Source organism: Musca vetustissima, unplaced genomic scaffold (genome assembly GCF_032173495.1).
Source record: "Musca vetustissima isolate MV318-11 ecotype Yass unplaced genomic scaffold, APGP_CSIRO_Mvet_v1 utg195816, whole genome shotgun sequence".
In the NCBI taxonomy this organism is placed as follows: Eukaryota; Metazoa; Arthropoda; class Insecta; order Diptera; family Muscidae; genus Musca; species Musca vetustissima.
This window is the reverse complement of record NW_026880108.1, coordinates 3,222-18,238: the sequence shown is the minus strand read 5'-3', so window position 1 is coordinate 18,238 and position 15,017 is coordinate 3,222. Positions and strand designations below refer to the sequence as shown.

The 15,017-nt window shown below is 33.9% G+C and overlaps 2 protein-coding genes across 2 annotated transcripts; both read right to left on the bottom strand.

Moving 5' to 3' along the window:
- Positions 1–1,664: 1,664 nt before the first annotated feature.
- On the bottom strand, positions 1,665–3,932 carry LOC133325495 (uncharacterized). Its single transcript, XM_061534237.1, has 3 exons — positions 3,875–3,932; positions 3,575–3,757; positions 1,665–1,873 (listed from the first exon to the last, which is right to left on the bottom strand). Exons 1-3 carry the CDS (start codon positions 3,930–3,932, stop codon positions 1,665–1,667), a joined length of 450 nt encoding a protein of 149 aa, XP_061390221.1.
- Positions 3,933–6,168: 2,236 nt separating this feature from the next.
- On the bottom strand, positions 6,169–6,999 carry LOC133325494 (uncharacterized). The gene is made up of 3 exons (XM_061534236.1): positions 6,922–6,999; positions 6,559–6,741; positions 6,169–6,377 (listed from the first exon to the last, which is right to left on the bottom strand). Exons 1-3 carry the CDS (start codon positions 6,977–6,979, stop codon positions 6,169–6,171), a joined length of 450 nt encoding a protein of 149 aa, XP_061390220.1. The 5' UTR covers positions 6,980–6,999.
- Between the last annotated feature and the right edge of the window lie 8,018 nt (positions 7,000–15,017).

Here is a 15,017-nt window from a genome sequence, read left to right as displayed (position 1 = left end):
AGGCCCTCAGAATAGCAGTAGATTGTTTAGTGTTTTAGGAATTATTTTTAGGGTCCTAATAACCCAGGATACATAAGTCCCCAAAATAATCAAGGGTTTTAAAAGAATTCATAGGGCATTTGGATGCTTCAAAAAAAGATGTGTTTTTATTTATGGGGTCCTCAGATTAGCCAAGGATTTTTCTGAAAAATATTCTGATGAAGATTCTCAAAGTAGCCGTGGACTTTTTGGGAACCATGTTTGGGGTCGGAGAATTAAAACAGGGCCTAACATAATCTTGACGGTCTTAAAATAGATCTGGATTTTTTAAGAATTATTATTGAGGACCTCAAAAAAGCCCTGGATTTTTAAGGCTTCAAAATAGTCACGCATATTTGAAAACTATTTTGAATAGTCGTGGGTTTTCAGGGATTATTTTTGGGGTCCTCAGAATGGCCGTGTATATTTTTAAGATTTGTTTTGGGAGTCTAAGAAAAGCCACAGAATTGTTAGAATTATTCTTGAAAATCAGAAAGCTATATGGTTGAAAATCGTGCTCAAAATTCCCTAAATATACCAACTTCGGATAGTACAATTATTTGGGTCCTATAAAAAAATATTCATGTTTTTTTTTTTTGGTAAGACGATTTGTTACCATCCGTTCTAAAGTATCAGGTCTCTGTATACTTTATATTATAGTAATTTCTAACAATTAGCTTAATTCGTAAATGGCGCCCAACACGGGGACTTGGTAATAGATTTTAGTGTCAGTAAACTTTTAATAGTTTTTCAATAATTTCTGTTTTATCTGATCTCTTTGGATGTACCTCGTTTTGGTAATTATTTTTCAAGTGGCGCCCAACTCGAGGACTTGATGTCTGACCCTCTAACTACCAAATATTGTGGGCTGCCATAAAACAACATTTCAACATTTTCGTTAATATGCCACGAGAACCTAAAATACCAAATTTCAAGTAATCTTCCTTACATTAACTATTTTTTTTCTCAAATCTAAATGGCGCCCAACTTGGGGGCTTAGAAAAGCGTGTCCGCTGGAAAATATTTTAAAAAAATCTTATTAAAATCCTTCAAGGTATCGGATCTCAGTTTACATTATTTTATAGTACTTTCTAATAGCTTGGAGACCATATTTTGTAAATGGCGACCAACTCGGGGACCGGACAAACGATTTAAATGTTTTTAAACTTTTAGTGTTTTTATAAATTCTTCTGATTTATCAGATCTCATAGGGGGTACTTAATTTGGTAATTGTTTTTCAAGTGGCGCCCAAATCGGGGACTTTAATGATTTTTAGGAGTATTTTTATCGGTTTTTACGGTTAAGAACACATTTTTTAGAAAATCCATGCCTATGGTCCTGTTTTAGTGTCTGAAAAAAGTTTTTTTTTAATAAATAAATAACCTTAGAAAAATCCAAGAAGGATTATTGGTCTATAGAAGTTTGAAAAAGTGTTCCTGAAAATATGAATACTTCATTAAAAGTGTTTTCATTTCTTGTTTCTTTATTTATTTCATTACAAAAACTCAAATGCACACAAAGCATTTTGAAAACTTAAAAAAAATATATATAAAAATAAATAAATATTGCTTTAGCAGTCTTTACACTTTAACAACAACAAATAACAGAAGACAACAATAACAACTAACAAATATGCATTCATTTGTTTAGAACATTTTTTGAGTCAAGGCCAAAAGCACCAGAATACTAGCACCCAATTGAGTCATTGGCGATGAACCATTACACCAATCCTTTGTGCAAACATAACACGAGTCTAGAGAGTCAGCGCTTTTGGGATCCAGCTTGCAACCATTATCCGTATTCACGGTATCACCAAAATAGCAGGAACGTATTATGTGCGTTCCACCACCGAGAGCTGGAAAATAAAACAACAAAAAATTTATTTTTTGTTAAAAAAATATTCTTTAAAAAATCCACGCCTGTCTGTGGCCCTTGAAAAAATATTCTTTAAAAAATCCACGCCTGTCTGTGGCCCTTGAAAAAATATTCTTTAAAAAATCCACGCCTGTATGTGGCCCTAGAAAAAATATTCTTTAAAAAATCCACGCCTGTCTGTGGCCCTAGAAAAAATATTCTTTAAAAAATCCACGCCTGTCTGTGGCCGTTGAAAAAATATTCTTTAAAAAATCCACGCCTGTCTGTGGCCCTTGAAAAAATATTCTTTAAAAAATCCACGCCTGTCTGTGGCCCTTGAAAAAATATTCTTTAAAAAATCCACGCCTGTCTGTGGCCCTTGAAAAAATATTCTTTAAAAAATCCACGCCTGTCTGTGGCCCTTGAAAAAATATTCTTTAAAAAATCCACGCCTGTCTGTGGCCCTTGAAAAAATATTCTTTAAAAAATCCACGCCTGTCTGTGGCCCTTGAAAAAATATTCTTTAAAAAATCCACGCCTGTCTGTGGCCCTTGAAAAAATATTCTTTAAAAAATCCACGCCTGTCTGTGGCCCTTGAAAAAATATTCTTTAAAAAATCCACGCCTGTCTGTGGCCCTTGAAAAAATATTCTTTAAAAAATCAACGCCTGTCTGTGGCCCTTGAAAAAATATTCTTTAAAAAATATTCTTTAAAAAATCCACGCCTGTCTGTGGCCCTTGAAAAAATATTCTTTAAAAAATCAACGCCTGTCTGTGGCCCTTGAAAAAATATTCTTTAAAAAATATTCTTTAAAAAATCCACGCCTGTCTGTGGCCCTTGAAAAAATATTCTTTAAAAAATCCACGCCTGTCTGTGGCCCTTGAAAAAATATTCTTTAAAAAATCCACGCCTGTCTGTGGCCCTTGAAAAAATATTCTTTAAAAAATCCACGCCTGTCTGTGGCCCTTGAAAAAATATTCTTTAAAAAATATTCTTTAAAAAATCCACGCCTGTCTGTGGCCCTTGAAAAAATATTCTTTAAAAAATCGACGCCTGTCTGTGGCCCTTGAAAAAATATTCTTTAAAAAATCCACGCCTGTCTGTGGCCCTTGAAAAAATATTCTTTAAAAAATCGACGCCTGTCTGTGGCCCTTGAAAAAATATTCTTTAAAAAATCCACGCCTGTCTGTGGCCCTTGAAAAAATATTCTTTAAAAAATCCACGCCTGTCTGTGGCCCTTGAAAAAATATTCTTTAAAAAATCCACGCCTGTCTGTGGCCCTTGAAAAAATATTCTTTAAAAAATCCACGCCTGTCTGTGGCCCTTGAAAAAATATTCTTTAAAAAATCCACGCCTGTCTGTGGCCCTTGAAAAAATATTCTTTAAAAAATCCACGCCTATCTGTGGCCCTTGAAAAAATATTCTTTAAAAAATCCAAGCCTATGGTAGGCCTTGAAAAATATTCTTTAAAAATCCACTGCTACTTGGAAATATATATTTTCCTGCCCGAAGTAGCTGATAATATCCACACTGTATTATTACTGACACATCCTTCACACACACGCAGTCACTCATACACAGTCAGAGATAACACAATAGTTGACTTCTTTGTTGACAAGGTCAAATTCATCATCCATAATAAATGTCATAATATATATCAAAACACACACTCCTACACATCTAAATTCCTGGAATGACTTACGTGCTTCCACAGTTTGTGTCATGCAACCGGTGGCATTGAAGGTGCCAAGTGGCAAATATGTCTGCAGATAGATTGGTATGGCAGCTTTATTGCAATCGTATTTCATGTTGTCCTCAGCCTCAAATGGTTCGCCACACTTCTTATTACCCAGGGAGGCACATTGATAACAGTGGATGGCCGAAACTAGAACAGGATAAGAAGAGGACACACAAAAAGGAAGCCAATAATTAACAAATTTAATTTTGGTAATTCCTTTTTTTCGGAAATTTTAATCCAATTTAAGAAACTTCGTGGACTCACCATCACTGGTTAGGGTTGCAACAATAGTTGTAACCAAAAGCCCTTTAATAAGAAACATTTTTGGGTGTTGTTTTTTTATTATTTTTTACTAAGTTTAATGATAAAATTTTAATGTTGCTTCTGGGGCTGTCGCTGGCGATGACAACGTCTACTCACTTCGTCACAGTGACAAATGTCCTCCTAACACACTTCAGAGTAAATGTAAATGCCTAATTTCGTTTTAGGTTCTTATGTGGTGGAGTTATTTGCACAAGAACTTTTTTCATTCGGAGACTCTCTCAAATGGTTGCCTTTATATACTCACCAAAGTGAGTATAAAAATCTGAGCAATTGAGAATCACGGACTGAAGGGTTTGAGTGAAATCACTCATCATAAAAAGCAAAATGGAAATTTGATTTCACAGAAGCGTGGATTTTTTAAAGAATATTTTTTCAAGGATCACAATAGGCCAGGATTTTTTAAAAAAATATTTTTTCAAGGGCCACATAGTCGTGGATTTTTAGAAGAATATTTTTTTAAGGGTCATCATAGGCGTAGATTTTTTAAAGAATATTTTTTCAAGGGCCGCAGACAGACTTGGATTTTTAAAGAATATGTTTTCAAGGGCCACAGACAGGCGTGGAATTTTTAAAGAAGATTTTTTTCAAGGGCCACAGACAGGCGTGGATTTTTTAAACAATATTTTTTCAAGGGTCACAGACAGGCGTGGATTTTTTAAAGAAGACTTTTCAAGGGCCACAGACAGGCGTGTATTTTTTAAAGAAGACTTTTCAAGGACCACAGACAGGCGTGGATTTTTTAAAGAAGGGCCACAGACAGGCGTGGATTTTTTAAAGAAGACTTTTCAAGCGCCACAGACAGGCGTGGATTTTTTAAAGAAGACTTTTCAAGCGCCACAGACAGGCGTGGATTTTTTAAAGAAGACTTTTCAAGCGCCACAGACAGGCGTGGATTTTTTAAAGAAGACTTTTCAAGCGCCACAGACAGGCGTGGATTTTTTAAAGAATATTTTTTGAGGGCCTAATATAAGGCGTGGATTTTTTAAACAATATTTTTTGAGGGCCTAATATAAGGCGTGGATTTTTTAAAGAAGACTTTTCAAGGGCCACAAACAGGCGTGGATTTATTAAAGAATATTTTTTCAAGGGCCACAGACAGGCGTGGATTTTTTAAAGAAGACTTTTCAAGCGCCACAGACAGGCGTGGATTTTTTAAAGAAGACTTTTCAAGCGCCACAGACAGGCGTGGATTTTTTAAAGAAGACTTTTCAAGCGCCACAGACAGGCGTGGATTTTTTAAAGAAGACTTTTCAAGGGCCACAGACAGGCGTGGATTTTTTAAAGAAGACTTTTCAAGCGCCACAGACAGGCGTGGATTTTTTAAAGAATATTTTTTGAGGGCCTAATATAAGGCGTGGATTTTTTAAACAATATTTTTTGAGGGCCTAATATAAGGCGTGGATTTTTTAAAGAAGACTTTTCAAGGGCCACAAACAGGCGTGGATTTATTAAAGAATATTTTTTCAAGGGCCACAGACAGGCGTGGATTTATTAAAGAATATTTTTTCAAGGGCCACAGACAGGCGTGGATTTTTTAAAGAATATTTTTTCAAGGGCCACAGACAGGCGTGGATTTTTTAAAGAATATTTTTTCAAGGGCCACAGACAGGCGTGGATTTTTTAAAGAATAGTTTTTGAGGGCCTAATATAAGGCGTGGATTTTTTAAAGAATATTTTTTGAGGGTCTAATATAAGGCGTGGGTTTTTTAAAGAATATTTTATGAGGGCCTAATATAAGGCGTGGATTTTTTAAAGAATATTTTTTGAGGGCCTAATATAAGGCGTGGATTTTTTAAAGAATATTTTTTGAGGGCCTAATATAAGGCGTGGATTTTTTAAAGAATATTTTTTGAGGGCCTAATATAAGGCGTGGATTTTTTAAAGAATATTTTTTGAGGGCCTAATATAAGGCGTGGATTTTTTAAAGAATATTTTTTGAGGGCCTAATATAAGGCGTGGATTTTTTAAAGAATATTTTTTGAGGGTCTAATATAAGGCGTTGTTTTTTTAAAGAATATTTTATGAGGGCCTAATATAAGGCGTGGTTTTCAATTTTTTCAATTTAGGAAATAAATAAAGCATTTTATTTCATATTACAAAAATCATAATAATAAATACATTTATCAAAAAGTTATTTTGTAAATATCTAGAAAAGACACGCACATTCCAAATTAGCTGGAGATAGAGGTACGACGGTGTCGTCCACAATAAGGCCAAACTGCAGAGACAACAGTTTAAGAGAATAGGCGAGCCAAGCCAAAGAATACCACAATGGTCATGAGGACAGGCATCATCGCGGTGGAACCATTGCACAATTCTCCAGCACAGACATCACAAGACAGTTGGGAGGACAACAAATCGGTGGGGTTCAATTTACAACCCTTATCGGTTTGGGAAATATCACCGAAATAGCAGGTACGAACAATGTGTATGCCGCCCACTTCTAAACAATGGAAAAAGAAGAAAGAAAATAGAATGATTAGCATTTTTATTTTTCGCTCGCAAAAATTATGTCATGCGACTAAGAAGCTAATGTCGTCATCATTAAGTGCTCCACTTAGATGATTTTCCATTTTCGTTGTTTTTCTTTTGTTTCGCATAGACATCTGTAAATATTTACTTACTGGCATCCACAGTTTGTTTCATACAGCCGGTGGCATTTAGATTGGTTCCAGTTATCCATGACAGCAGATAGGCGGGTGCAGCAGCCTTACCGCAATCGACCTTCATGCTTTCCTCGGCTTCGAATTGTTCACCACATTTCTTGTTGGTCAGGGAATCGCATTGGTAGCAATGGACAGCAAAGGCTAAAATTAAATAATTTTTTCTTTAATTTGAATTCAATAATTTTTGGGAGGGCCATTAGAGAAGAACTTCTTGTACCCAAATAAAGAATTAATCCTCCAGTCCATTTGGAATTTTGTTAGAAGTTACTTTTGAAGACTTATATGGTCTATCCCATACTGTTAATACGTTGATATACTAACCAGTGGTGGCCAAAGTGGCAATTACAGCAATAGCCAATAAATACTTGATTGAAGACATTTTCCGATTATATCTGATTTTTCGAATTAGAATTAAAAAAACAACTGCTGTGTTTTTTTCTTTTTAATTTTTGTTTTTCCGTTTTCCCAACTGCACCACTCTCAAGGAAAGTCAACTACAAACTGATATCTTCCAGTTGACATTATGTGGGTAGTTGTTTCTTTGAGAAGACAAAATTCGGGCAAAGCAGAGTAAAAAAATTGAGTGTATTTTAATGCTGTTTTGAGTATTTGACATAAGTGTGACAATGATGTTCTCTGAGTAAAATTCGAAACTTAAGTAATGTGAAGAGGAAAATATAATACGAAAGGAAATAAATGTTTGTTGTGTTTATTTACAAGAAATAGAATAAAAAAGTTTAACAATATTCTTTAAGAAAATCGAAAAAATTATCCTTTAAATATCTACGCCTATGATATGCTCTGAAAAATTATTTTTTTTAAAAATCCACTCTTATGATATGCTCTAAAAAATATTCTTTAAAAAATACACTTTAAAAAATATTCTTTGAAAAATGCACTTTAAAAAATATTCTTTAAAAAATCCACGCCTTTGATAACCCCTGAAAAAATATACTTCACCAATTCCATACCGTTGATAACCCCTGGAAAAATATTCTTTAAAAAATCCACGCCTTTGATAACCCCTGAAAAAATATACTTCACCAATTCCATACCGTTGATAACCCCTGGAAAAATATTCTTTAAAAAATCCACGCCTTTGATAACCCCTGAAAAAATATACTTCACCAATTCCATACCTTTGATAACCCCTGGAAAAATATTCTTTAAAAAATCCACGCCTTTGATAACCCCTGAAAAAATATACTTCACCAATTCCATACCTTTGATAACCCCTGGAAAAATATTCATTAAATAATCCACGCCTATATTTGACTCTCAAAAGATATTCTTTAAAAAATCCACGCCTATGATAGTCTTTCAGGGTCTCTGAAAAAAATTTTCTTGAAAAAATCCACGCCTATGATAGTCCATGAAAGACTATACGTTAAAAATCCACGCCTATGATAGTCTTTCAGGGTCTCTAAAAAAATATTCTTTAAAAAATCCACGCCTATGATAGTCTTTCAGGGTCTCTGATTTTTTTTTTTAAATCCACGCCTATGATAGTCTTTCAGGGTCTCTGAAAAAATATTTTTTTTAAATCCACGCCTATGATCGTTCAGGGTTTCTGAAAAAATATTTTTTTAAAAAAATTCACGCCTATGATAGTCTTTTTTTTTAAATCCACGCCTATGATAGTCTTTCAGGGTCTCTGAAAAAATATTTTTTAAAAAATCTACGCCTATGATAGTCTTTCAGGGTTTCTGAAAAAATATTTTTTTTTAAAAAATCCACGCCTATGATAGTCTTTCAGGGTCTCTATAAAAATATTTTTTAAAAAATCTACGCCTATGATAGTCTTTCAGGGTTTCTGAAATTTTTTTTTTTTTTAAAATCCACGCCTATGATAGTCTTTCAGGGTCTCTATAAAAATATTTTTTAAAAAATCCACGCCTATGATAGTCTTTCAGGGTCTCTGAAAAAATATTCTTTAAAAAATCCACGCCTATGATAGTCTTTCAGGGTCTCTGAAAAAATATTCTTTAAAAAATCCACGCCTATGATAGTCTTTCAGGGTCTCTGAAAAAATATTCTTTAAAAAATCCACGCCTATGATAGTCTTTCAGGGTCTCTGAAAAAATATTCTTTAAAAAATCCACGCCTATGATAGTCTTTCAGGGTCTCTGAAAAAATATTCTTTAAAAAATCCACGCCTATGATAGTCTTTCAGGGTCTCTGAAAAAATATTCTTTAAAAAATCCACGCCTATGATAGTCTTTCAGGGTCTCTGAAAAAATATTCTTTAAAAAATCCACGCCTATGATAGTCTTTCAGGGTCTCTGAAAAAATATTCTTTAAAAAATCCACGCCTATGATAGTCTTTCAGGGTCTCTGAAAAAATATTCTTTAAAAAATCCACGCCTATGATAGTCTTTCAGGGTCTCTGAAAAAATATTCTTTAAAAAATCCACGCCTATGATAGTCTTTCAGGGTCTCTGAAAAAATATTCTTTAAAAAATCCACGCCTATGATAGTCTTTCAGGGTCTCTGAAAAAATATTCTTTAAAAAATCCACGCCTATGATAGTCTTTCAGGGTCTCTGAAAAAATATTCTTTAAAAAATCCACGCCTATGATAGTCTTTCAGGGTCTCTGAAAAAATATTCTTTAAAAAATCCACGCCTATGATAGTCTTTCAGGGTCTCTGAAAAAATATTCTTTAAAAAATCCACGCCTATGATAGTGTTTCAGGGTCTCTGAAAAAATATTCTTTAAAAAATCCACGCCTATGATAGTGTTTCAGGGTCTCTGAAAAAATATTCTTTAAAAAATCCACGCCTATGATAGTCTTTCAGGGTCTCTGAAAAAATATTCTTTAAAAAATCCACGCCTATGATAGTCTTTCAGGGTCTCTGAAAAAATATTCTTTAAAAAATCCACGCCTATGATAGTCTTTCAGGGTCTCTGAAAAAATATTCTTTAAAAAATCCACGCCTATGATAGTCTTTCAGGGTCTCTGAAAAAATATTCTTTAAAAAATCCACGCCTATGATAGTCTTTCAGGGTCTCTGAAAAAATATTCTTTAAAAAATCCACGCCTATGATAGTCTTTCAGGGTCTCTGAAAAAATATTCTTTAAAAAATTTACGCCTATGATAGTCTTTCAGGGTCTCTGAAAAAATATTCTTTAAAAAATCCAAGCCTATGATAGTCTTTCAGGGTCTCTGAATCTTTTTTTTTTAAATCCACGCCTATGATATTCTTTCAGGGTCTCTGAAAAAATATTTTTTTTTAAATCCACGCCTATGATATTCGTTCAGGGTTTCTGAAAAAATATTTTTTTAAAAAAATTCACGCCTATGATAGTCTTTCAGGGTCTCTATAAAAATATTTTTTAAAAAATCCACGCCTATGATAGTCTTTCAGGGTCTCTGAAAAATATTCTTTAAATAATCCACGCCTTATATTAGGCCCTCAAAAAATATTATATATTAGGCCCCACGCCTTATATTAGGACCCTCAAAAATTATTAGGCCCTCAAAAAATACTCTTTAAAAAATCCCATGATAGGGCCTGAAATCTACTCCATAATCTCCTCCAAGATTTATATTTCCTTTTTTTAATTTTATCAAATATTTTTGAAATTCATAATTTTATTACAATATTTAATTGGTTTTTTGAACTTTCCAAAACCACAACCAATTAATGATATGAACAATCAGTATCCCAAAATTTTTGATTCCAGGTTTTTTATGACGACCGATGTGTTTGACTTCGTTGAACTGCATTTAACCCTGCAGATGCAAAAATAAACTCATATTATTTGATTATAATTAATACGATGTCGTCATGACTAATAAGTAAACGAAATAAATGCGTATCATTTCCCCCCGTCCCCCCTCTTCTGAATGCTCTCTCGTAAGTGGAGGAAAAACATATTTCAAATTAAATATTAGTTCGGACATGAAAAAATTCGCGGCAATAATCAACACAAAAATACCAGCATCTCTGGCATCATTGAATTGAGCTGACATCATCCTCAAAGGTCTCAATGAGGTCTCAGTCACAGCGAAGAGAGACAGACTTCACTCACAACGAAAGTGAATGTGTTGACACACTCCCCCACACACACTCAGAATTTGGATATTTTGTTTTGAGTGAAAAGTTCAGGCATATGAGTAGAAATGGAAATTTACAATGTTGGTGTCGATTTTGGAAACAAATTATTAAAAAAATCATTATCCACAAAAGAAAGGCAAGGATTTTAAAAGAATATTTTTTTTTCAAGGTCCACCTAAGGCATGGATTTTTTAAATACTATTTCTTCAAGTTCCACCTAAGGCATAGATTTTTAAAGAATATTTTTTCCAGTTCCACCTAAGGTGTAGATTTTCAAAGAATATTTTTTCAAGCTCTAACTAAGGCATATATTTTAAAAGAATATTTTTTCAAGCTCTACCACCCTTGGTTTGGTGTTGAAATTCAACCTCTTTTGTTTAACCTCTCCCATGTAATAATTTCCAATTTTAATATCACACACACATACACACCCTCTAATAAAAATTTAATATATGTATGTGTGACATCATTTCCATTAGCAATTTTGTTTCCTATTTTTTTTTTTTTTTTTTTTTTTGCAAAAAATCTGTTGTTATCCTTCAAACAACAAGTTGAAAGCTTTGCAAAACGGAAGTAATTTCTTTTGCTGCTCCGTTTTTAGTTTTTTGCTTTGCTTTCGTTATTAGAAATAGCTCTAAACAAGGATATACTTAATATTCAACAAACGGCAAACAAAAATGTGAACCAAACACGCAATTTCTTGGTTTGGTTGGCGTCTACCCACATATTAAGTCGAGTCCTTGCTGTTAAAATATGTCGACGAAGTTTTTTTTTTTTTGAGATTTATGACAGCTAAAGCCAAGAATAGTGATATCACTATTTTGCCACTTTTTCATCATTTTTAGAATTGTGTGTGGTGGAAATGATTTGCCAACACTCACGAGAGAATCAGAGAAAATGAGTGAGAGTGATTTTTAAAAATTATTACGAGTACATTTTTACGCTTCGATAAACTCAAAATTCATTCAATTTTTGCGCAGGCAGAATTGCTGGAGGGAGGGAAGTTATGTTGCTTAGATTATGTGGAACTTAAAGGACAACATAAATAGTGGATTTTTTTAAAGAATATTTTTTCAAGAGTAACATAAGGCGTGCACTTTTATACCCTCAGCCTATAGGCTAATGAGGGTATATACACTTTCATATGGTAAAAATGTGTCTCATAGAAATATTGGTTTTAGGCCACATGTTTCTTTGGACCAAATCCGTTTCAGAAAATTTGGAATCGATTTAGCCATTTCCGTCCGTGCGTTGTCCGTCTGTCTGGCCGGTTGGTGTGCACGATAACTCTCAAAGGCAGCAACCGATTTCATTCAAGCTTTACACATCTCAAAATTTCTTCCAAACGTCCAAAGTTCGAAGAAGAAACGTCCAAAGTTTTTAAAGAATATTTTTTCAAGAGTAACATAAGGCGTGGATTTTTTTAAAGAATATCTTCATCAAATGTCAGATACTAGTGTGGATTAAAGAAATATTTTTCAAGGACCAGAATCAGGCGTGCATTAAAATTTTTTTAGAGACCAGAATCAGGCGTACATAAAAAAAAACAATTAAGGACCAGAATCAGGCGTGCTTTAAAAAAAATATTTTTAAGAAGAAGATATTAGCCAAACGGTATGGATTTGTTAACAGATTATCAAGGACCACAAAATGTTTGGATTAAAAAAAAAATATTTTTCAACAGACATTTTATGATTTTTATGAAATATTTTTTACAAGGGCTCAAATATGTTTTTAAGGCTTGGAAAAAAATAATCAACGCGCGGACTATAATATTTTTTTCAAAGACTGTAATCGGCGTGGACTTGTTCTAAATTATTTTTCATGACGTGGATTTTTTTATTTTAATATTACTGTAAAACATTTGTTTCCGAGGTGTCGATATCTTTACTCGAATTTTAAGGCATAGATTTAAAAAAATATTTTTTCAAGTCGTGGATTTTTCAAAAAAATATATATATGTATTTCGAGAACTACAAATGACGTGGATGTTTTAAAACATATTTTTTTGAGGACTATCGCTTTTTGGAATAGCCACATATGTATATAAAGGACTAGACATTTGATTTTAGGCCACATGTTTCTTTGGACCAAATCCGTTTCAGAAAATTTGGAATCGATTAAGCCATTTCCGTCCGTGCGTTGTCCGTCTGTCTGGCCGGTTGGTGTGCACGATAACTCTCAAAGGCAGCAACCGATTTTATTCAAGCTTTACACATATCAATATTTCTTCCAAACGTCCAAAGTTCGAAGAAGAAACGTCCAAAGTATTTTTACGACCTTATTTTTCCTGCCGATGTGACTATATTTTAGCATTGTGATGTGGCATTCCTCGATCTTGATACTTATATAACTTATTCAAAACATATTTTCAATAAAAGTTGCGCTTCATTTTCGATGTCCTAGCCAAATTTTCCACCGTGTGTTTGTGTTCCAATATTAGAGATATATTTTTGAGCTTTCTGAGTTTCAAGTGCTTTGGTGGTTTTCCTCTGGAAGCTTTTGTAAATTGTTGCTTAAAGTTTTCCTGGTTGCCATCTGGTGGTAGAATAATTAAGAAAAAAACATTGGGTTTGGTATGGACTTTCATTATTAAAATTTTTTCAAATATGGACATTATTTTATTTTTTATTTACTTTCTGGTCCTGGCTTTTTAAAAGTTATGCTCTAAATACGGTCAGATGTTATACGAAATATTAATTATTCAATAATGAAGTAGACCCAATTGTTGCTGGGGATTTTGCAAACATGTTTCAATAGTAATAAAAACTACACTTTGTTATTTTTTCCCTATTTTATATTGTTCCTCAAAAAACATGTATAACATCCTCGCAATTATTTCTCTGCAATATCAAATACCAATACACATCTTTTTTTTGCGTCACCTTAACACATTTGTGTTAAAATGTCATTCAATTTGCATAAATTTAATTAAATGAATATTCAGTTTCCAAACATGTGATTTTCTTCCGCTGTCTTCATATCAACACTTCCTTTCTCTAACTGCATGATGCAACATCAACATCATCGTCATTATCACCATCCACCCATTATCTGACATTGCCTTCCTGGGGTGGTTGGTCATAAATTCAATTGTGAATCATAACAACAGCAGCAATTAGCCGTCCTGTCGCTTGTTTCTGTTTTAAAATGTAATTAGCATTAACCTGATAAGAGAGTGTAAAATTTACAAAAACACAGAACGAAATATGGTCATTTTGCATGTCTTTAAAATTATGCCGGCCTTGAACTTACTAAGTTTATTTACACAAATGGTAAATGTTTGTTTATAAGTATTTAACATATATTTTAAAATGCGTGCACAACGTGTGATTTAATTTTAGTTTAATCAGAATTACTAAAGGTGGAGGGTGGGTGGAGGTTTCAACAGGGGTCGTCCTTGGGCCAAATAAGTGTCAAACGGAACCGACCCAATGATACAGTATCCTGCGTATATATTTTTTTAATTTTGTAGGTGTAGGTATTATTACCTTAATTAACGGCATATATATTTTTTTTCGGGGCCGTACCCAATTTCCCTGTTCTTTGACCCGAAAAATCGGTTACGGGTACCCGGTTATACTCGGTTCCACGGAAACCCAACACCAGTTGCACGATAGAATCTCCTTTTAATTTTTGTAGGTGGGCGGCTTTCTGTAGGTGTTTTATGAAATATGCTAACACCGGCTACGCAACATAATATCATGTTAAATAAATTTGTTTTGGGAGTGCCGCCCTGCGAGTGGAATTTTCAGTCTTTCTGCTATGGACAAAAACCTCCGGCTATGCGAAAAAATTTCCTTGTAAGAATTTCCATGTAGGGTTCAAAGGTCCATCCATATCTTTTGGCCCAAAATGGATGCTGCCACAAATGGCACAATTTTGGAAAGCTCAATATCATTACATTTGGAGAAGGATTGGTGAGCGACTTTAAAGGACACTTGCTCGACTTTTTGGTGAAGCTCCTCGTGATGTTTCGGGTTGTGACGTCTTGAACGACATAAAAACCGACAAAAAAATAATGGTTTTAGTCTATTTAATCCCCTAAATATTAACCCATGGTGTCATCTTTGGTCAGAACTGAACATACAAGGCGATTAATCCATAATTATTTCATGCACTTGGTTACAGACCGACGGACTCTCATATCTACATCGACTCAGCTAGTCAAGATATGACGAATATACCGATCGTCATATCTTGACTAGCTGGGTGTCTAGAAGCAACATTTCGCGGCGTAACAATTTCAAACTTACAATTCCCTCACAATATACAGTATTTTTCGGTTAATTGACCCTACGGTTAATTGGTTTCCACGCTTAATTGAACCACATGATGGGGCAAAAAATATTTCAT

Coding starts and splice junctions, on each gene's coding strand:
- LOC133325495 (XM_061534237.1), bottom strand. CDS start 3,932: ATGTTTCTTATTAAAGGGCTTTTGGTTACAACTATTGTTGCAACCCTA. Junction 3,758..3,874: donor TGCAACCCTAACCAGTGATG/GTGAGTCCACGA, acceptor ATCCTGTTCTAG/TTTCGGCCATCCACTGTTAT. Junction 1,874..3,574: donor GACACAAACTGTGGAAGCAC/GTAAGTCATTCC, acceptor TTTATTTTCCAG/CTCTCGGTGGTGGAACGCAC.
- LOC133325494 (XM_061534236.1), bottom strand. CDS start 6,979: ATGTCTTCAATCAAGTATTTATTGGCTATTGCTGTAATTGCCACTTTG. Junction 6,742..6,921: donor TGCCACTTTGGCCACCACTG/GTTAGTATATCA, acceptor ATTTAATTTTAG/CCTTTGCTGTCCATTGCTAC. Junction 6,378..6,558: donor GAAACAAACTGTGGATGCCA/GTAAGTAAATAT, acceptor TCCATTGTTTAG/AAGTGGGCGGCATACACATT.